We start from the raw sequence: 21,763 nt of genomic DNA on the forward strand, positions 1-21,763 counted from the left end.
GGGGCCAGTGGGAGGAGGCCCTGCAGCTCTGCTTGAGCCGAAGCGAGGTGGCCAGCCTGCCTCAGTCTCAACAGCTCATGCCCTGGAACCCTGAGGGGACTGAAGGGCACAGATGTCATTCCCCAAGCCTCTACACCTGAGGACAAGGGTCCTGTTTGTCTGTAGATCCTGCTGCTTCCTGCCTGACCCAAGCGGGTTCTTAGGATAAGCGAATAGGCGTGGGATGTCCCTGGCTTTTGTGTGTGCTTGGACAGAACTGCCGAGGCTCATCTCTGTGTGCATTTACTGTTGTGTGATCCCTGGGGTTCAGCACCCCATCTCCAGACTGTAGTTCCCTGCTGTGAAATGAGTGATGATAGCACCTGTGCTCAGCTGGCATTCCCAGAAGCGTGACAGAGGAATGCAGTGTTGGCTCCTCCGGGTGGTTCTGGGTAAACTGGCTTCTGTGAATGTTGCAAGCCCCCAGGCATGAACCACTTCCTTGGTGTCACCAGACTTCTTAAGTTGGTGACCCCTGCCTAAGCTTGTGATTGTCTGGGTGCAGGCTGTCAGCCCCCAAGTGCTGCCCTGAGCTTTTGCTCTGACCTGGTAATAGAATTCAGGGAGATGTGTCCCCAAATTGCGTTTGAAGGCTGCTGCAAGATTTAAGAAGATGCAGCCTCAGGGATTCAGAATTCAGGAAGGAGGCCCCGGACTGCATGCTCACGCAGCCCTGGGAACACAGGAAGACTCGGCCCCAGGTTGCGTGTTCCTGCTGCCTGTGCTCAGGACCCGCACAGCCCACAGTCCTTCCCCAGGAGTCCCCAACACCAAGGGCAGAGTCTGTGATGTGTGGGAGGAGGGGAGGGACACTGAAGGTGTTCGTAGGGTGGGAGGGGTCAGAGGGTAGGTATGACTTCCCTCTGTGCCCTCTGCCATACTGTGGCCCCCACCAGCTGGGAGGCTTTGGCTGCCTCCATCGTGACCTCCCCTCCCCTCATTTGTTCATGATGAACATGGTGGCTGTCCCCTTTTTGAGGATACACCTCCTTTTTTGTTTATTTGGTTGTTTTTGAGGCAGGGTCTCACTGTGTACCCTGGCTGCACTGGTACTCACCATGTAGACCAGGCTGGCCTCCTGAGAGCTGGAATTAAAGGTGTGTGTAACCACGCCCAGGAAGGCGATTTGATGTCTCCTGTGCTGTGATCACACGGCCACAGAAGGTCTGGGCGGCAAGGTGTCGGCGCTTCTCTGACTGCACAGCTGTGCGTCCTCTGTCCGGCCCTGGGAGCTGGGGGCGGAGTGGGGGTGGCTTACGGGATGGCCTGCCTTCCCACAGACTCAGCAGGCCTTCACACAGCCAGGCGGTGGAAGCAACCAGGGCAGCCCACCCGTGTGTCCGGACATGCGGCGGTCATTCAGCATGAAGAGGGGCCAGGTTCTGACACACAGCAGCAACCAGGGTGGTCCTTGAGACGTCACACTCAGTGGGAGAGCGTGACCCAAAATCCCACACGCCTTATGATTCCACTTGAGAGGAGACAAAGCAGACAGGCCCCCTCTTTGTCACTTCATTTTCTGTGTCGGCAGTGGTGACTTCGCCCCATCTTTGCCCTTGAAGCACAGCTTTCTTTGAGGCATGTGTTTTAATTCTGCTAGTCTGGCTATGCGGGGCACTGCGCAAGGCTGGGCTCCGTCACCGGGCTCGAGTAGCGGCTCACCCCAACCCCTCTGAGGCCCGAGGCTGCTGCAGTGTTGGTCTTGCGGGTGTACGGGGTGGGCAGAGATAGCATGCGTGTGAGCTGCTTCGTGGGCATCTCCTCCAGATGCTCAGCACTTCTCCCTGCAAGCCTGGGCGGTGATGGTGGCAAGCACATCTCTTTTAGGCAGCATCTCTAGGAGAAGCCCGTGTGCCCTTCTCCAGGGCCGTACTCTCTGACCCTGCAGTTTGGAGAGCTGATGGTTTGACATCTGGAGGCCTGTGGCAGGAACTCAGTCTGTGGTCCAGAGGCTGGACAGGGGTGGAGGGTCATCTTGCCATACTGCGTCACGCCAGCTAAGGTGAGGCCAATGACTGCTGTGACTTTGGTCTTCCTGTGTGGCAGCCCAGGGGTCAGGAGGACAGGTTCACATAGTAGCTGTACACATTTTTTCCATCATGAGGTTGGAATTAGGAGCAAGGGTTGGAAGGCCAGTGAGGATCCGGTCCTGGCTCAGGCTGGGTGGCACAGGGCTCTGTGCCTGGTGCTTCTCTGTTGTGGGACATCCATCCTCAGTGTGCTGGGCTTGGCTCTTCCCCATCTCTGCTTCCCACCTCCTCCCGTCTCTGGAGTCTTTGCACTCCGTCTGGCATCTTCCCTCACTTACTGTAACACAGGCTCACTGCCTAACAGGCTCGCTGGGCCCGAGCATCCACACTTAGGGCACAAGCTGTTTCCTGTCTTGTGTACCTGGAGCTAGTCCTCGAATGGGGTGGTCAGTGAGTCTGTGCAGGCCGGGCCTGGGTCTGCCCTGGGCAGCCATGGTTTTCCCACAAGGTGCTGCAGACCGAATGTGCAGAGAGTCCCCAAGGGAGCGCTGCCCACGTCCTGTTATGTCCCAACACAGTGCCAAGTGACCACCTTCCTGGGAATTGTGGGGCAGATTTGAGGCTGGCATCTGGCTGTCTATATCCTTCAACTCCCACTCCAAGTGCTGGGGTTAAAACTCCTGGCTTTGTGCACGCCGGGCAAGCCCTCTGCCAACTGGGCCACGTCCCAATAATTGTTTTATTTGTTTTTAAAATTTTTTTTTTGTTTTTTGAGAGGGTTTCTCTGTGTAGCCCCGGCTGTCCTGAAACTTCCTCCCTCAACTCCCAGGCTGGCCTCAAACTCAGAGATCCACCTGCCTCTCTGCCTCCTGAGTTCTGGGACTAAAGGCATGCACCGCTGCCACCCAGCTTTTTTTTTTTTTTTTTTTGAGACAGGGTATCCCAGGCTGACCTGGAACTTCCCATCCTCCTGGCTCAGCCTCTCAGAGGACTGTGCAGGCATGTGGCATCATGCCAGCCCTTTCCTTGGTTATTTGAAGTGCTTGCTCCCTCCCCGATGCCCCTGTGTGCCCTTTCTTTCTCCCTCTTCATCTGATCCATGCAGTGGACTCCTGGTGGTTTAGTTTGAATGCAGTATGTTGTAGTTCTTCAGACTTGCCTCACGCCACTGCTGAGGGCGGTGGGACCTGGAGCCAGCTCCTGGGTGCCATTAACACGACACTTGGTCCTCCAGCTCTGCCTGGCTTCCTGTCACGGGACGGTGTGGTCTGCCAAGGATGTACAGCTTCCTTGTGGAACTCTGACTCTGCCTAGAAAGCTTGTCCAGGTTTGGGGGTTATTTAGAATGGGGAGGATGGTGGTGACTGTGGTGCACATGAGCATGGAGGCCACAGGTCAACCTCATCTTTAGGAGCTCCAACCACTTCCTTTGAGGCAGGGTCTTTCATTGGCCTAGACCTCACCAATTAGGCTGGAGTGTTTGTTCAGTGAGAGCCAAGGATCTAACCTCTCCACAGTAGATGTGGCCTGGGAGACCCTGGTACATGGTAGTTAGCAGCCCAGCCCATACACCAGCACACAGACCACCATGCCCTACCATGGAGCACGTGGGGTCTTTGCCCCTGCTGGCTAGGATGCCAGTGTCCTCCACAGCAGAGGGAAGGAATGGCCAGTGACAGAGCCTCCATCCCTCTGGGAGCCATACTGCATCCGAGACCCATCATTCCTCAGCTTAGTCATGGTGTGGCAGAGACACACATACACTGAGGATCATGGGATAAGTTTTGTGTAGGAGCCCAAGCTCATGTCAGAAACTGTAGAAATGGGAACATTTCTCCATGTAAATCTGTACTGTAATGGAGGTTGTGGACATCGGTGGGATTGCTCCACATACTTAGCTGATGCCCACACTATCTGTTTGGGGTGTAAGCCACTGTGGGAGAGCCTTGGGCGAGGCAAGCTAATTGTGGTTGCCTGACACGCCCTCTCCTGGCGCCTGGCCTCTTGCCCTGGCTGTGCAGCCTGTGGAGGCTTGTCCACAGGCTGACAGCAAGTCCACCGACAGCCACTGGGTGGAGCTCTGGAATCGAGCCTGTCTCAGAGACAGGAAACACAAACCCGGGGAAGGCCTAGCAGGCTCCTCTGCTCCTAACTTGAAAGCAACAGCGCTTTAACACTTTTCAGGATTCTGCATCTTCCAGGGTCATGTTATCCATGATGGTGATGGCATGGGGCTGCATCCTTGTCCCCTCCTCAGGAAGCACTGAGGGTCAGTCCATACAGGACCCAGTTGACAGAGCTCCAGGTTCCTGGCTCATGGGTTCTGACAGGTGCATGCAATGGAGAGACTGTTTCCACAATTCTAGAAAGTTCCCCAGGGCCCCAAAGATATTGTCTCCTTTCCTGGCCCATCGAGGCAGGCCGTTAGGTGTCTGGGGTGACTGTAAAGATTCAAGGTGCCGTCTGGGTAGGTGGGCATCCCTTTACTGCCAGTCTTCCTGGGCTGCAGAGTCGAGTCTGCCTGTCCTGTCACCACGGCCTCTTGGAGGACAAGCTGTCTCCACAGTTGCTCTCGTGGACACACAGCTGTGAAAGCACAGCTGTATGGTTAGCTGTCCTTACTTTTCCAACTGACTATCTCAGAGCAGGGGTTGGGGAGATGATTTGGTGTTTGTTAAAGCACATGCTACACAGCATGAGTTTGGATCCCCAGAAGTCATGTATGTGCCCAGTGGGCATGGTGGCCCACCCACAATCCCAGCCCCGGAAGACAGAGATGGCATCCTCAAATCAAGTTGGCTACCAAGACTAGCCATGTCCCTGTGTCCTGGCTCTGATTAAAAGACAGGCCCTGCCTCCGTGAATAAGGAGGAAGAACCATCAAGGATATTACCAACCCCAACTTCAGACCCCCACATGCACGAACACCCCTCTCCAGACCCACACGTGCGTGCGTGCACACACACACACACACACACACACACACACACACACACACACGGAGAGGGAATTCGAAGTGAGAGGAATGGAGGATGTGGGGAGTGCGGTGGCCAGAGCATGTGGTGGGTGGAGCTTTCCAGCAGGGGCAGGTTGTAAGGCCTTCTCCCCTTTTCTAACTGTGGCCTGACACATCAGCCAGGCGCACCCTGGCTCCCTCGCTGCCCCGAGGCTCAGGTGGCTGAGAGGCAGGATACTCTAGGCTGTGTGCTTCTTACTGATGGCACCAGCATTCCCAGGCTGTCACTTGTTCACTTATGTCATCCAGCACTGTGTGCTGCTGGGACGGACCCTCCCCTACATGCCAGGGGCCTTGGTGGAGCTGGTAGGTCATGAGGGGACCCTCAGCCTGTGCCTAAAGATGGGTGACATTTGGGGAAGAAGTGGGCGGTGCGTGGGTGTAGCCTTGGTAACTGTGAGCTAGCTGAGTGACAGGTCCGAGTTCCCTTTGTCACCCATAAGGCTTGTAACCACAGGGCACGTGACATCTGAGCAGCTCTTGGTCTATCCGCTTAATGTAATTCTGTAGACAAGTTAAAGTCTACAGAATTGTTAGAATGTTAAGGTTTATAGTATGAGTGGAAACAATCTTTTAAAGAAAGATTTGTGTTATTTATCTATGTGTGTTCCCATGTAGGCCAGAAGAGGGTGTCAACAGATCCCCTAGAACTGGAGCCAGTGTGTGGGTTCAGGGGATTGAATACAGGTCCTTGGGAAGAAGAGCCAGTGGTGGTGGTTTTCAAGACAGGGTTTCTCTGTATAGCCCTGGCTGTCCTGACTTGTTGTGTAGACCAGACTGAACTCAGAGATCCACCTGCCTCTGCCTCCTCCCACGAAGAGTGCTGGGATCACAGGCGTTCGTCACCAAACCTGGCTTATAGCCAGCGCTCTTAACATCACTCCAGCCCTGAAGCAACCTTTTTTTATCCTATGAGAGGGTCTCCTGTAGCCAAGGATGATCTTGAACTCCTTACCTCCCTGATAATGGGCTTCTAAGCACACATCACCACAGTAGGGCCATGCAGGCGCCGGAGACCAGACCGGGGCTTTGTGTGTGCTAGAGCAGTCCCCCCCTGGGCTGCATCCTCAGCCAAGAAACAACCAGTTTGAAGGCACTTTGCTTGCTGGTTCCCGATGCACATCACCCCTAGAAACTCGCATTTTAGGAAATCAGACATTGGTGTGCCGGTACAAAGCCCTGGAGTTTGAGTCTGCCCACCATTAAAAAAAAAAGGAAGCAGGGTGTTGAGTGTTAAATAATTTAATAGTCGTCAAGATGTGTGAATCTCATCAGTAGTTTCTTTTTCACATTCACAGAATTTCGGCAAATGGAACCATCCACGGGGGGGGGGGGGGGCGTAGGCCAGGAATAAAATGCCCATATGTTCCCACAGGCTTAAAACCCAAGAACTGGACACACAGTTTAAGGTCATAACTTCTCTCTGGTCTGACCTCTGCCATGTGCTCTCCCCAACAGAACAGGTGTCTGTCAGTTCCTGGGTACATCTGCCCCAGGGAGCAATGGGTCCGCTTTCCTGTGTCATGCCATCTGGCATTGTGAAGGAAGCCCAAGAAAAGGTCGCTCTCTGGAATCCTAAGTCATGACATGTGGCAAGCTTTCGTGTGAGCTAATGAAAATAAAAGCATTCATCGTCAACTATCAAGAAGTGATGACAGCCAAATGAACGATCCTTGGGGAAAAGTGTTCTGCCTGACACCTTAAACTCACGCAAGAAAGAACCACTGAGTCTCTCTCACACACACATACCACATCACATCACATCCACCCCACACATACATACCACACCCACTCACCACACACACACAGTGCACACACCCCACACACACACACACACACACACATACACCACTGCAGTAACCTCTATGTGGTGTAGGTTCTTTCCTACTTTGGGAGGTGCAAGGCAGAAGACTTGGGGAACAGACATTGGGGGCCCCCAGGATGAGCTAAGGACAGGGTCACAGACAGCAAAGGTCAGAGCATGAGTAACTTGAGCACTTGGGTGTCTGTGGTGGAAGGCTGGGGCAAGGAGGAGGTCCTGGCCAGGAGGGCACTTCGCTCCAGAGCCTCTCTATAGCGAAAGGGTCTGCGCTGCAGATGGCCACCACTCCCAGGCAGGCATCCGGGTGTCCACTGAGCTACCCCTGCAGGACAAGTACAGTTGATGCCAGTCACAGGGCCCTGGCTTCCAGTCCCTCAAGGGTCCCCTAGAACCTGGCCAGTTTGAACCTAAGGCCACTGAGAAAACGCAGCAGAGGAATGTGATTTGAGCCATTCCCCACTTTGCTTGGGATGGCTGGGATGGAGGATCCCAGGGCACAGAGTCCCCCAGGACCTCTGCCTGGAGCAAAGAGTGTGAAATGGTCAGCAAAGGCAGGGACTGCTTTAAACCGGGGCACCACGGGGCACCACGTCACAGACGGCCCCGCCCACCTGGAGCTCGTTTCCCCATGACCCACAAAGCTCAGGCTGCCCTTTGCTTGCCCTGACCTTGATCCCTGGGCTTGCTCTCACCCATAGGAGAATTACAGTTGGCCTGCAGGCCAGGCCTAGCTAGAACCTTCATGGTGAGAGGTCTTGTTTCCTCAGCAAGCATTAAAGTGATCAGTGTGGCCATCCGGATGGGAAGCCTGGCAGCCATTAGAGTCTTGGGGCCTTCACTCAGCTGCCCACCTGGTGGGGAAGGGCAGGGGACATCAGGCTTGCCACTTTAAAGACCTCAAAACAAAACCCTACAGCCATAAGCAACTCTGAAGGCTCTTGTCTAACCCAGCCCTGTGGTTTATTCATGGGGAGCCGAGCCCCACAGAGCATGCCCAGTGGACCATAGCCAGGTCTGAGGACTTCATCTATCTCCCTAGTTCTCCTAAGGCAAACTAATTCAGGCAGTCACCATCTGAGGAAATGTAGTTTGCACAGATAGATAAAACTAAAGCCACTAAGTCATAGCTGAAGTTCCCAAGCAGCCAGGACCAGCCTCAGGGCCATGTAGGAAGGCCACGGATCCGGACCACACCAGCCTTCCGGGGAAACAGCCAGGTTAGCTCTCTGGAAATGGGGAGCAGGGAGCTGTGGGCTTGCAGGGTAGCCCTGAAGAATGGGGTGGTGGCAGCAACAGGATGGGGAGGGAGGGAGTTCTTTTCATGCCCACGGTAGAGTAAACAATTACCAAATACAAGGATGGCAAACGGCCCCAGAGGCACATGGGGGAGGCCTGGACCCAGACATATGTGGGGGTGAACCTGGTCGTATACCACCCCACAGCTGTGTGAAACTGGCCAGGCAGGGCCCTTCCCCCTGATGCAGGTTGTCATACCATCCTGCCTTTCCCATCCATGCCCAGCTAACGCTTTATCACCTCAGAACTTTCTCTCTTCCATTTCTTCATGTGCGTACACTGAGGCACTGGAAAGCCAGGCCTATACTGAGACCATTTCTCGGTAGAGGAGAGGCTGTGTGGCTGGGGAGAGGGCCTGTGCTCCACCGCTGCCACTGTCAGCGATGGCCGTGTAGCGCAGCAGGCCCACGGGCGCACTGTCCTGTCCTCAGGCTAGAACTCTGATACCAGCGACAGCCACATTCCTCCGTCCTGCCTGCATCTTAATACGAGGCATTTTTCTAACACTTTCTATTCAAAAAAATAAGAGGGGAATCAAGTATTGTGTCAATACGAAGTATAAATACTGGCTTTAGATTTCATCACTTCATTTAGAAAGCCCAAATACCAGGGAGGGTCAGCCTGCTTGTGAGGACATGGACCTTGAAGCTATCCCTGGGAGGAAGGCACACAGCTTGGGGAGAAGGTGGGAAGGTTAGTTAGAAGCAGCCTGTTCGCACAGGGCACCACCACTTTCCACACTGCAGCTTAAGACCAAGACTGGCCTTTTAGGAGAAGATAGAAAATGTCAGGAGAAATGCACCCCTGTGCCATCCTGCCTCAAGCATGGGGACAGAAGCGCCGTGCGCCTGGGGAACAGTGCTACGCTTCCAGTTGGATTTTAGTGTCCCTGACGCCGACCAGGGAGGGAGGGGCCAGCTACGCCTGCCCCATCACCTGCTGCACGGCCGCAGGGTCCGGGGAGCAGTGCCGGCGCCCACAGGGCATTTTCTTCAGCAGCCGCCGGAGCTTGCTGGGGAAGGCTCTGTTGATGTAACGGTAGAGCAGCGGCGTCACGGAGCTGCTCGAGAAGGCCAAGAACCTGGCCAGGTCCTTGGCAACCTGCAGGATGCCCAGGTAGTACCCTTCCACGGGCCTCCCCCGAGCGGCCAGCACCGTGTGCCCCAGGCTCAGGTAGTAAGGTGTCCAGAGCCCAAACTGTGTGCACACGGTCGCCACCAGCAGCCTGTGCACCGAGGGGTCCAGCCTGCTGGTGTCCTGGTCCAGGGCCGTGTCTCCCTCCCCAATCCTGGAGATGAGCACCAGTGCGTACAGCACGGCCAGACCCGGCACCACGTAGCCTATGAGCACCAGGATGGCGTCCGCCGCCTCCGTGTTCTGCATCCGGGCACACTCAGTGATTCGAGAAGACACGTGGCTACAGATGTAGAAGAGCAGGGAGGAAAAGCTGGTGAGCACTGCCCCTCCCCAGACGAAGCCACACACGTGCCTCGTGTTGTACACACTGGCCATGTAGGTGCGGGGCAGGGCGCGCTCGATGTAGTAGTCCAGGCTCAGCAGGGCCGTGGAGTACATGGTCACCAGGGAGGCCACGTTGAACAGGATGAGCAGCGTGACGTGGGCCTCGCTGCTGAGACTCCACAGGGCCCACCTGGAGTGGACGGGGCCCAGCAGGTACGCTGGTGCCAGCGCCGTGAGCACCAGCCCCGCCACAGCCATGTTCACGAAGTACACGTCAGGCATGGTCATGCTGTTCTTGCTGGTCAGGTTGGCCAGCACCAGGAGGGCATTGTAGCCCAGGCCCACGGGGACGCCTGCCCCCAGGTAGAGCAGCGACAGGACCCACAGCCCCAGGCGCAGGTTCCGGCACAGCGGCTCCTCACCCCACGCTGTGCTGTTGAGTTGGCCACAGCTCCACATGGCAGCTCACGCCAGCTCCGCAGCTCTGTGGAGAGAGGAAGAACAGGGTTAGTCCCCAGGCGCCAGGAAGCGCTGTCCTGTGAGGTGTCTGCGAACAGGAGGCTCCAGGCCAGAGTGTGAGAGCCAGGTCTCTAGACTTCAAGGACATCCATGGTGCGACTCCCAAGGAAACCAAAGTCCCCGGTGACCCGTCAGAGGCTTTTGGAGAAACCGTTAGGAGCGTGTTACGTGTGCCCTCCTGTGCCATGAATGCACAGCGCTGCCTGTGGCTCGTCACCACCAGCAAAGCCCCTGCTGCCTTTTGGCATCAGCTGGGGGACTCCCTGGGGATAGAACCCACAGAACCTTACACTGGCTGTGCCAGGCTGCCCCAACCGCCATCCCCACCCGATGGCTGTCCCCGCTCACTCTGTCTCTCTTAGGTAGAAGACATCAGCATAGCCTGCCGTCTGGTAGGATGTGGACAGACATGTCCGGTGCCACAGGGGACAGGAGGCGTGCGTGCGTGCGTGCGTTGCACAGGAGCAGGCTGTGCCAGCACAAGCACATGTCCGCACAAACGTGAGCTCCACGTGTTGCACACCTGGAGCCCCTGCACTGCACCCTGAGAGAAGGGCCCGGAAGGGCTGCTGCCCTGGGGGTGTGCGGAAGCAGAAGGCCCAGGCGCCTCTGGGGCCGATGCAGCTGGGGGCTGAGCATGGACACTCGAATTGTGTCCACATAATTCCCCTCCGAATGCCAGGGGCTGGCCCCTTGGCAAGCAAGTGGGTCTCTGGAGGGCGTTCCTCCTCTTCGGGGATGCCCGTTCTTTGGGGGGTGGGGGTGGACACTTGACATTCCAGCTATACTTTGGCTCAACCAGACCTCCTGCCCGTAAAATCAAAAAAGAAAAAGCATCCCGAGCAGACACACTGGAAGCGCGCGTTCCTGTTTCCCGGAGTGCTGGGACAAAGCGAGGAAGCCAGGCTGCTGGTGTTGGCGCTGGTCCCGCCTGGCCCGGACCCCGCCGGGAGGAAGCACTCACCGAGGGGCTGCTCTCCATGCGCTTTACATGGCCCACAGGCGTGAACTGACTGTGCCACGGGTCACAGCGGTGAGAGGAGGGGCCCCTGCCCCTGTGGGGGCGCTGCTGGGGCTCGGGCTGGCGGCAGGGGAGGAGGAGGCTCTTCAGGAGGAAAGTGGAGAACCCCACTCTACAGTCTGCTCCAGAGGGCTGCACGGCTGGATATCAGCCTGCCCCCTCCCCTGGTCAGGCACGCGCCGTTGAGCTCAGCAGGCGATGCTGGAACCCTCCTTCAGGCGCTCATGGGCGGCCACCGAGTAAGGACGCCACAGTCCTTGCCCCCAGCAGCGAGGGCAGTGGATGACAGAAAGCAAGGCCAAGCCCTGCCCTCCTTCCAGGACAAGTGCTTGCTGCATCCTCCACCACACACGGGTTTCCCTTGGTGACCCCTGCCTGCTTCGGGGCGGCGGGGGGCTGGAGACTGGCCGCTGGAGGGTACTGTACACCAGCACCGTCCTGGCCTGCTCCCGAACTCGCCTCCTGTCTCTAAACGTGCGGCGTCTCTGTCATTTCTGGTTACCTCTGCAGGCACTGCTTTTCTGTTTCCTTCTGGTCTGTGCTGCCTCCCTGAGCACTTAGCACAGAAGCCCAGGATATCTGACACTCGACTCCTATGAAAGGCTCGATACCCAGCCCCCCAAACAGGTCTCCTAGGCTGCCTGGCTTTGGTGGCCAATGGTGGCTGAACAGGAGCACACATTATCGGAACCTTGCCCACAGCCACGTTCCTGCTGACCTGGTATAGCCTTAGGAACCCAGGCTTTATGGAGATTCTCCTACCTGGTCCCCTCTAACCTTCTTCCTCAGCATGGAGACAGAGGCTGAGAGCCCACAAGGCCCCCAACCCCGATGGCAGGGCCTGGGCCCTCGCTCAGTCAGACCTGCATCTGCAGCGCTTCATATACTGAACAGACCTATCCAGGAACTCAGATTTGCCCTGTCCCTCCGTGTCTGTGAGACTCTCCATGGTGTCGGGTCATCAGTTCTCTCCTCCCACACGGCTGCCCTCCCTGGCCTCTTCATCCCCAGCCCCAGGCAGCCAGCAGCAGTGAGTGACAGCCGCCAGGCTCCTACCTTTATCTCAAGTCCCTCCTTCCTTCGTACTGTGGGCTCCAGAGGTCAGCAACAGGCAGCATGACAGGGCCAGCGCCTGTCTCTCGGGAACCCTGGGGCCACTCCGCGGCGGCAGCCAGCGACGCGTGAGCGCCGCACACGCTCCTGCCTGCCGCACTTGTTTTCCTTGAGTCAATTACTCACAAAGTTGCTGCCTCCCTTGGCAGGCACGGAGGCCCCTCCCTATCTGTGTTTACAGCTGGTTTCGAGAGGAGAGGCGTCACTTGGACAGTCTGCCCTCCAGATCAAGTGTGCTCACATCCTCTGCTCTGTGCGGGGGTGGGCTGCACCCTGCATATGCCCTGCAGAGCATCCAGCCCCTGGGCAGGGAGGGCTGGCAGGTTGGGTACAGGCAGCTCAGGTCCAGAGCAGTGTAGTTCAGTCCTGAGTTCCCTTTTCCCTTGGGGAAATGAACTGAACAGACGTTTGTCTGTAGAACTAAGGACAAAAATAGTTGGACCTCGCTGAGCCTCCGCCATAGAGATGCTGGCTGCTTTCACTGCGGGCCCAGGGACACACAAGGCTCTTTGATGGCACAGCGGTGGCACAGGGCAGGCTTAGAATTGAAAACATCAGAGCTGGGGCAGGGGGTCCCAAGCCTCCCACACGTGCGTTTCCAGATGTGTGTGCATGTGGTCGGCCTACAGCCACGAAGCAGGCGGGAGCTACTTCTTGGCTACAGAATGCGCGCCTGGCGGGCACACTTGGCCCACTGCGTCCCCATGCAGCTGGTGGGCACAGCAGCTGCCCGGACTGCTAATGGCCTTCAGTGAGAAGTGGAGCAAGAGGCAGGGCTCGGGGCCCACGCTGGGCGAGCAGCTGGGCTTTAGGGAAAGCAAGCGGAGCAGTGTCTGTCTGGCTAGGACTCCTTCTGTGTTCACGTGCTGCTGGCCCCTGTGTCTGAGAGCTGCACAGTGCTGTTTATCCAGCCTGCATGCGTTGCAGAAGGGCGTGTTTCTGCCAGCTTGTGGGTGCTGACCAGCTGATAAGCCTCATCTAGGAGCTAGGGGTAACTGCTCTCCGAAATTTTCTTACTTACTAGAACTTTTATTTTAGATAAAAAAGAAGAAAAAAAGAGCCAGGATAATGCTTGCTTTCATTTATCTTCTAAAAATGGTATTCTTTACTGCTCTCTGTGATGTTTGCTCCTAGGAGGTGCCTTCTCTGGGCAGGCCTAACTGGGAGATCCCAAGAGAAGAGTGGCTGTGTGGGCTGCGTCACACATGAGTAATCATTAGAGCCTACGTCCCATCTTCTCTGCCCTGGGAATGTCCCTGTGGCCACCCCGAGAGTGTCCCCTCCCCACCTTAAGGTATAGGCTGCGGCTTGGGGAGGGACAGCTGGAGCAGCAGGCAAGCCCTCAGCACCACAGACAGTCAGTGCTTGGCTGTAAGCTCTGGCCAGGGGGACCCCAAGTCTAGTCAGTTCCTCTTGGAGCTGCCTACAGTGGGACTCTGCCTGTTGAGCCTGTGGGCACCTGAACGAATGTCCGACTGAGGCCACAGTCTCCGTAGCCATAGAAGGCTATTGGGGGGCTTGCCCCCCGTGGTCTGTGAGTGTGGGTCTACTCACAGGCCTCTCAGGGTTCCTGTCTCCCTGCATCTTTGCTTCCTTCCTGTTCCCCTTGCTGCTGGAGAAGGTGGACTTCCTGTAGCCAGCGAACAATGATTCGGTTTCCACCCTCTGACCAGGGCTAGGCTGTCTTTCCAGTTAACCAGGCCATCTGGTAATTTCCTTCCTGAGAAACTGGATCACAAACCAGTGTGTGTGTGTAGTGGGGGGGATCATCTGGTGGTCTCCATAGAGAGGGGTACTCTGTGCCTGTCAGGTGACGTCTGACTTTGCTCACTGACAGGAGAGGTGCCACCCCACGTAGCGACATGGAGACAGCAGAGGTGGAGTCAGCCTGAGAGTGCTCCCAGAGTGTGTTACTTGCTGCCCATCTTCATCTGCAAGCTGCCTGAGAGAGTGCAGTGTTTATTCAGAACCCAACTTCTGGGGTCCTGGCAACTGCTGGCAGCCCCTCTTCAGCGGACCAGGGCGAAAACATTCCCTCCAGTCACGAAGCGCTGCCTGGCAGCCCAGCCCAAGCTTGAGCGTGCTCTGCCCCTCACCTTTCAGACATCTCTCCCAGCATTACCCTCCTCCTCCTCTTCCCACCAGACCCTGCCCTCATCACACCTTCCATTCTTGCTTCTGGCTGTTCCCATCCCTGAAACCCTCCCCCACAATTCCTGCCATACCGAGGTCTCTTTTGGTTCCCACACATCTCTCAAGCCATGCCAGCCCCTGACCCCATCTCCTAGTCAATGCCCTGTCACTCCTCCTGCTGGTTGCCAGTCTTGACTTGGCAAGCCACAGGCTCCTCCCAATCACAGCCCCACCTTGCTAAGTCTTCCAGCCAGCTCTGGGTGGCCCCCACCCCATCAGTGGGCTTTGGTTCCCTCTGACCTCCCTATCTCTGAAGGCCTGCTAGCTTCAGGCTCCACTGAGCCTGGATATGTCTACCGCAGGGGATGCTGGGGCAGCCCACATGACCTGGGAGGTGCTGCCCACTAACCCTCAGGATCTGGCCAACCCCAGGCCATCTTTAATGGGAGCTCTTCTGTAGTAGGTCAGCATGTCTGTCCTGCTGACCACCCCCTCACCTAAGCCTGCCGCTCAGCTAAGAGGGCAGGGGAACTAGGCTCACGTAGGCCTCAGGCTACCCAGGGAGACTGCAGTTCGTTCATTAACAAACTCATTAACAAGCTGGTGATCGCTTGCCCTTTCTCAGACTTGCTTTTGTTTTCTTAATTGCATTCATAAAAGAGTAAAGGGGTAGATCAGTTGGTAAAGCGCTTGCTGTGCAAACGTGAGAGGAGCTGGGCTCCAGCATTTGTGTGAGAAGCCGGGTGACTGTGTATGTGTGTAACTCTAGCATGGGGGAAGCAGAGACAGGCAGATCCCCAGAGCTTGCTGGCCAGCCCATCAGGATGACTCGGTGAGCTCCAGCTCCACCGAGACTGTCTTCAGAAATAAAATGGAGACGGATGGAAGAGTGCACGGATAGTGATCCCTGGCCTCCACATTCTTGTACACGTATGCACACGCACATGTGCACACCATGAGACAAGCAACAGCTAACACAACCTCAGGCTGAAGGACTTAAGGTTCCAGCATGTGGAGTCAGCAGGGGACGAAGGAGAAGGCAAGGAGGCCAGCCTGACTGGGGCAGGGGGACACTCCTGGCTGTGTGTGGCAGCAGTCCTCACTCAGCCGGACCCCTCGGACCCCTCGGCCAGGTGGCTTCCTGCTCTCTCCTCCTCAGCCCCACAAAGCAGCAAAGGGAGGAGCAGGGCGTGGTGTCACAGAGGGCTGAGGTCAGCTGGAGGACCAGAGCAGGCGTCAGGACCAGGGAGGCAGGAGAGTGACTCTAGCCTGTGAAGCCCCTCGCCAGCACTGAGACTCACCTCGGTGCCTGAGCCAGGTGACCAGAGGGAATGACAGTGGCTGTAAAGACCGTCCTTCGCCCCAGCCAGGGTGGCAGCTCAGAATAGCTACAAGAACTTGGGGCTCTGCATTCCTGTTTCCTGCCCAAGCCGCCTTGCTGACTCTGGGGTGACCTCGGCCAACCTGTTGATCACCCTTTCCAAGCCCGACAGAAAGGCCGGGTAATGAGCACCGCCTCCATCCGGGTGGGGTGAGGCCTAATTAGCACTTGGAGCTGAGCAGGCCAGTGGGTGGTGGGCACATAGGCGGTGGCTCTTTCCCTTCAGACACCACCCTCCGGGTTCTGAGGTCTCCTGCTGAGCAATCCTCCGTGTCCAGCGCCCTTCCGCCCTTCTTGGTGGAAGGCAGGGACGCCTTCCTGAAGCTCGGTTAGCAGAAGGAAAGATCTGATGCATCCGCACTCTCCTGTGCCTCCCCGTTTCTCCCTCACCCCTGGGCCTTCCATGAGGACAGGGAAAGTAACCCCATCTGGACCCCAGCCCACAGGGACCTGCAAAACGAGGTCCTTGGCACAAGCAAAGCTGTTCTGAGATGACTCGCAGTCCCAAGAGGTACCTGTCCAGGTGGGGAGGTTCCCTGCCTCACTCTAGGTCCTGAGGACATAACTCTTGGGGTCTTGGACTTTGATGAGGCTAGGGTCTCATTAGGTAGCCCAGGCTGACCTCAAATTGTAATCCTCCTGCCACTGCTGCCTGAGCACTGGGAGCCCAGGTTCACCCTTAGACAAGCGCGCCTGGCCAGGGCACTGTGCTGCCAATCAGCAGGTCCCAGCTCAGAGCTGGGTGCAGGCAGGTCGGAGTGAAACACGCCCTGTGGTGCAGCTCGCTGCACAGCCACCTTGTAGCATCTGTGGTCAACAGCTTCGCACCAGAGGATCCGGGGCCTGACCTGAGCATCAGAGAAGCTCTTTCCCTTAACTGTGGCAAGGGCTAAGTTGAGAGTGGCGACTGGGCCTGGTGTTAGAATGGGAGAGGGATTGGCACACGATGGGTCCTGTCCCCTCAGAGCACCTACGGCCTCTATGTCGCCAACAGGCCACATCAGGGTGCTTCAGACACAGTTGTGCTAGCCTTCAATAGAGGGTGGGCTTTTTGTTGTTTTCATCTTAAGCAGGGTTTCAGTCTGAAGGTCAGGCTTGCCTTGAATTCATAATCCTCCTGCCTCAGCCTCCTGTTTGCTGGGATTACGGGCATGAGCCACTCTGCCAAGCCCTAAGTAGCATCCTTCCGTACAGACACTGATTAGATGCTGGCCTCACGCATGCCGCGCTGCAGGAGGGACTGTGAAAATGGACGTGGGGTAATTAGCCTGTGCTGTGAGCCTGTGCACTGTGCACGGTGCTCAGGAAGCTTAGCCCCTCCTCCTGTGACAGAGGGCAGCAGGAGTGAGGCTCCCCTGACAGCCCTCTGCCTCCAGACTACGCCCCTCTGGCTAGCAGGCCCCTCCCATCCTGTCCCTCAGTCTTACCACTTTAGACTCCTCCTAAGCATGTCAGGGGTGGGGGGGTGGCACGGGGTGGGAGCTAAGGCACCAAGGTGCTTGCTAAGTGCAGGAAACACTGGGCACAGAGCTCTAGCCTTTCCCCCCTGCTGTCATGAGAGCAACAGAAGCTGGTCTGTGACCTTTTGCTCAGACTCTGTCAACTGACACATGGAAGAGGGAGGTAGAGGGAGGATGGGCGTTAGAGCATGTGAGCCTTCATGGGCGATGGCGGAGGTGCAGCCACCAGGGCAGATGTCGAGGAGGACCTTCCAGAAGTCACTCTGGCTTCCCCCTACATGGCCATCAGGTGGCAGCGGCCCTGCAAGTGTCTTGTCTGCTCTGGCTTGGGGCTCGATGATGGCACAGTGAGCTTCCCGATGTTTCTCTAGTATTAAACCACAGGGTAAACAACTGGCTTCGCTGGCCTGTGTTCACTGCTTTCTGCGGAATGGGGAAGGGAAGGGCTGGGGGTAGGGAGGGTTGTTTTATGCTCGACAGTAACTTAAAATTCTTGAGGCTCTGTGCCACGTGGACCCTTCACAGGGTTCCCTGCTCGCAGTACACAGCAGTGAGCCCGCTCGTGGGCAAAATTGACAAGGGCAGGAGTCCATTCTCAGACTAGCTGTGAAAGCACTTACATGTGAGACACTGACTTTTTTTTTTTTTTTTTTTATGCTTTATTTAAAAAGAAGAGTCCATGGGGCCTAAATTAGCTTGTTACTAGTGAATTCCTCTAGCTACAACATAACCAGACCCAGTGAAAATAGTGACTTGCTGTGGCCCTGGGCAGCCAGTAGCCCGGAGGAGACGGACAGTGACAGGCCCCTGTTCCTGCGTGGCTGGGCGCACACACATTCAACACTCCATAGTTCATCTTGCCTGTCACAGAGGAAACTCCACCTCTGTTGTTTAGGGGCATCTCTGTAACCTGCTGCCCCACAACGTAGGCTGGCACCATTTGTCTACCAGGTGTGGTGGCACAAGCTTGATATCCTACCTACTTGGGAGGCTAGGGTGGATGAGTCCAAGTTTAAAGTCAGTCTGGGCTACTGAGTAACAATGTAAGAGCAGCCTGGGCAACTTGGGAGAGACCCTGTCTCAAGTAAACAGCGCTGAGAGGCTTATCAGGAGATCATCTGCCCAGACTCCCCAGTGAAAGGCCGAGGGTGACTCAGCAGTCACCCCAAGACCGCCTGCCCACCATGCTCAGTGCGGTCCTGGATTCCACCCAATGCCATTGAAAAGAGAGAGGAGTGGAAAAGCCTATTTTTCATTACAGGTCCTGACCTACCTGGGTCCTTGCTCCCCATTCATCTAGTGGAACACCGCTCTGACTCCTGTCCCCACAGGCCCTCAGCTAGGCATGACGACACCATCTCCTACTCTAGCCTTTCTGCTGTTTCCCAGTGCCTGGCTGAAGATATGTAAACGAAAGGACACCAGGCTGGACTGTGGACACACAGACGGCGCCCCCTCTACAGGTCTGTGGTCACACCCTAAATTCTTCCTAAATTCTATGTGGACGGTCACCTCAGGCCTTCAGCTGCTGTGGACCTGATGGCTTGTTATGAGGCAACTTGCTGGCTCTGCACCAGGCGACCCTCAACTTTGGCTGCAAGTTTTAAAACAAATTGCTTCAAAAAATGACTTCTAGATGTTTCCGTCCCTCTATAGTGACAATCAGAAGCCTTGGCAAGCACCACTCAGCCGTGGGAGCTCACGCCTCAGGAAGGCAGAGGCTGTGGCAGGCAGGCTCTCTGTGCATGTGGATTGCGCAGGCTGATTCCCGTAGCCACCCCTGCGCCTTCCTGGCATGTGATAAGAAAGCTGAATGACGTACATGAGTAATTTTGATTCTCACAGCCTTTTGTTTTTCACAGTTCACAACACATAAAAAGGAGCACGGGCCAGGCGGCCTGCCTCAGATACACTGGGACAGCACCCTGTCTGCGTGCAGAGGAGCCGCCCGCTGCCAGCTGCAGGAAAGCTGGATGGGGGCAGATAGGCCAACACCAGGCTACATCTGCCTAAGTGGGAACCTGGAGGAAGACAGACCTGGTTCTTTAGCTCCGTTTACTAGATAAACTCCTTTCCCTGACTGTCACAATCTGAGGCCTTTTCAGACACAAGACAGGGAGGGGGACAAGATGAGGGGGACAGACAACGAAATAAATAGAGGCACCCTTAGAACTGCAAGGAGCAAGCAGATGAGGTCTCCATTTCAGTCACTGGGTAGGCATGCACCCCATCGGGGCCACCAGAACCCCAGCTTTTAAAACAACTGGGGGTGGCTTCGCCTGCAGGGAAGTGCTCAAAGCCACCCATCTTATCTCGGCTCTGCTGGTAATTTTTACTCAACATGTCACATTTGCTCCGATCACAACAGTCCTCCCTCCGCTAGCTTTACTCTGGTCCTAACTCAAACGGGGAAACTCCTAGCATTCCTGCTGGTTCGTATGAGGGTGCCCAGGGTGGACCCTGGGGTGCACAGCTTGCCTGCCCCATGTCACCCTGCCCCTCTGCTTTGTCTTAGGATGCGGGAATCTGTCAGCAACATCTCAGCACATCCCTCTGCAAACAGTCCCCTCTGCTCTTTGAAGCCTCTGTGGGGTTTGGAGTCCTGGGCCTTTGAGAGCCTCCGGATAGATGTGACCCAGTGCTGGCCGGCCAGACATGTGGGTTAGAGAAAGCCCTGCTTTGGCTACCGGGAAGCTAAGAGCCTGCAGGCAGGAGGAAGTAACTAGGGCAGGGAAACCAGAAGTTCAGTCGTGAGCACTTACTTTGGAGACCTGTAGTCACCAACTCCACAGAGGCCTGGCCTTGATGTGTCTCAGGATCTTGGGGTCATTAAAGGAGGGAATCATTGGCACTTCAGAATTCCAAGGGATCTCATGGGGTGAGGAGAGCAAGCCCAGGGAGCAGCAAGCCCCTCCTCCAGCCTGCCAACCACCAGGCATCTCTCCCCCAAGCCCCCAGCTTGGCACACGCCAGTTACGCACAGCCGGGTGGATCTGCTCAGCCTACACATCCTGACCTGAATTCCCTCCCATTAGGTTTGGGTCTCACCTTTCTTCACGAGGCCATTCACAAGTCCCAGGGGCACCACAACAGACTGTGCCCTGGAAGGCACCTGAGGCCCTGGCCCTTGTGGAAGTTCTTCCAAGGTCTACATGACAGGTCATGGGTAATGTGACCGTACCCTTGCTGTAATTATTAATAGTGTCTCTGCGCTCTCGGTGATAGTGTCTGGTCCCCTGTGGCCTCGGGACATGTCCGGAGCCGATTCAATGGTATTAATTTAAAGCTAGCTTGTGCTCAGGTTCTCAGTGCCTCTGATACATTCGGAGATGCGGGGGTGGAAACTGATGTCCGGCTGCTGGGTCAGGACAGGAGCAGGAATGCAGCTCTCAAAAGCATAATCACTGACGGGGCGCGCTAAAGTGGCAGGTGCTGTTCCGGACAGCGGGCGCTAAGTTAGCCCTAGTCAGCATGCCTGCGGACAGGAGCTCTAGCCTTTCACCTGCGGCTTCTAGTTGCTGGCACTGCCTCCCGTGCCCAGTGGCTGTCCAGGCGGATGGCACAAGTTCCGCTATCTCTACACAGAGGTTCCACATCTCCTGACGCTCTTAACCATCAAAAGGGACGAAGACGGTAACCGGAGCGTCCCAGGAGAGCCCGTCCTCTTACGCGGGCAGCAGACCCGCCGCCCGCTAGGGGTTCAGGACCGCACGCCCGGCCCCTGGCGCCCGCCCAGCGCTGCCTGGCGCGGTTCCCTCCCGCCCGGGACGGAGCTCTCAGGGGCTCCCCGCCCCGGGCCCCACTCACCGCTCGCTGGGCGGCGGCCCCGCGCACCGGCCGCGGGCGGGCAGCTGGGCTCGCAGGAGGCAGCGGAGCTCACGGCGCGCACGCCGCGGGGGCTGTGTACACACGTGACTCCGTCCCGCCCCACCCCCGCGGCCCCCCCCCCCCCTTCGGAGCAACGCCGTTAGGCCCCGCCCCCTCTCCCGACCCACGGCTCCTGAGGCCCCGCCCCTTTCTTGGCGCCGTTGCCTAGTTTCCGCAGGCCCCGCCCCCCAGCCCGACCGGCCAGTCCCCGAGGCCACCCCTGGCCGCTGGAACGCAGGCCGGCCGTGCACCTGCCCCCATCCAAGTCTGTACTTTCCACGGCCCGAGCCTCCCGGACCTGGAGGCTCCTAAGCGAAACTGTCTCGGGAGAGCAGTCTGACCCGCTGTAAGTGCTGCCCAACGTGAAAGTTCCAAGGAAAGGATGCCGAAACTCAGGAAGCCCTGCCTCCCATCTTCAGGCAAAACATAAGCCAGAGGCGGTGCACAGTGCAATCCCAACACTCGGGAGGTAGAGCAGGAGGGGTCAAAAGTTCAAGGATGTTCCTGGAGGCATAGTGACTTGAAGGGCATCCTGGGACACATGAGATCTTGTCTTAAAAAACAAACAACAAAACACACACACAGGAGATAGCCAGGTGGACATGGCGGTGCCCAGCCGTAATCTCAGCACTCCAGAGGAGAGGCAAAGAGGACTGCCATAACTC

The 21,763-nt window shown here is 56.8% G+C and overlaps 2 protein-coding genes across 4 annotated transcripts in view; one reads left to right on the plus strand and one right to left on the minus strand.

Annotated features, from left to right (window-relative positions):
- CUNH7orf50 (chromosome unknown C7orf50 homolog) overlaps positions 1-21,763 on the plus strand; it is a 94,727-nt gene that overhangs the window by 51,074 nt on the left and 21,890 nt on the right. The gene's annotated exons all lie outside the window — the stretch shown is intronic.
- Gpr146 (G protein-coupled receptor 146) lies at positions 6,252-21,120 on the minus strand. Of its 2 annotated transcripts, none has more exons than XM_055598485.1 (2): positions 21,039-21,120; positions 6,252-10,088 (listed from the first exon to the last, which is right to left on the minus strand). In XM_055598485.1, exon 2 carries the CDS (start codon positions 10,061-10,063, stop codon positions 9,062-9,064), a length of 1,002 nt encoding a protein of 333 aa, XP_055454460.1. In that variant the 5' UTR covers positions 10,064-10,088; positions 21,039-21,120; the 3' UTR covers positions 6,252-9,061. The 2 variants fall into 2 exon arrangements, with proteins under 2 accessions (XP_055454460.1, XP_055454461.1); XM_055598486.1 differs by lacking the exon at positions 21,039-21,120 and adding an exon at positions 12,201-13,296.

This window comes from Psammomys obesus, unplaced genomic scaffold (assembly GCF_907164565.1).
Source record: "Psammomys obesus unplaced genomic scaffold, mPsaObe1.curated_primary_1811, whole genome shotgun sequence".
NCBI lineage: Eukaryota > Metazoa > Chordata > Mammalia > Rodentia > Muridae > Psammomys > Psammomys obesus.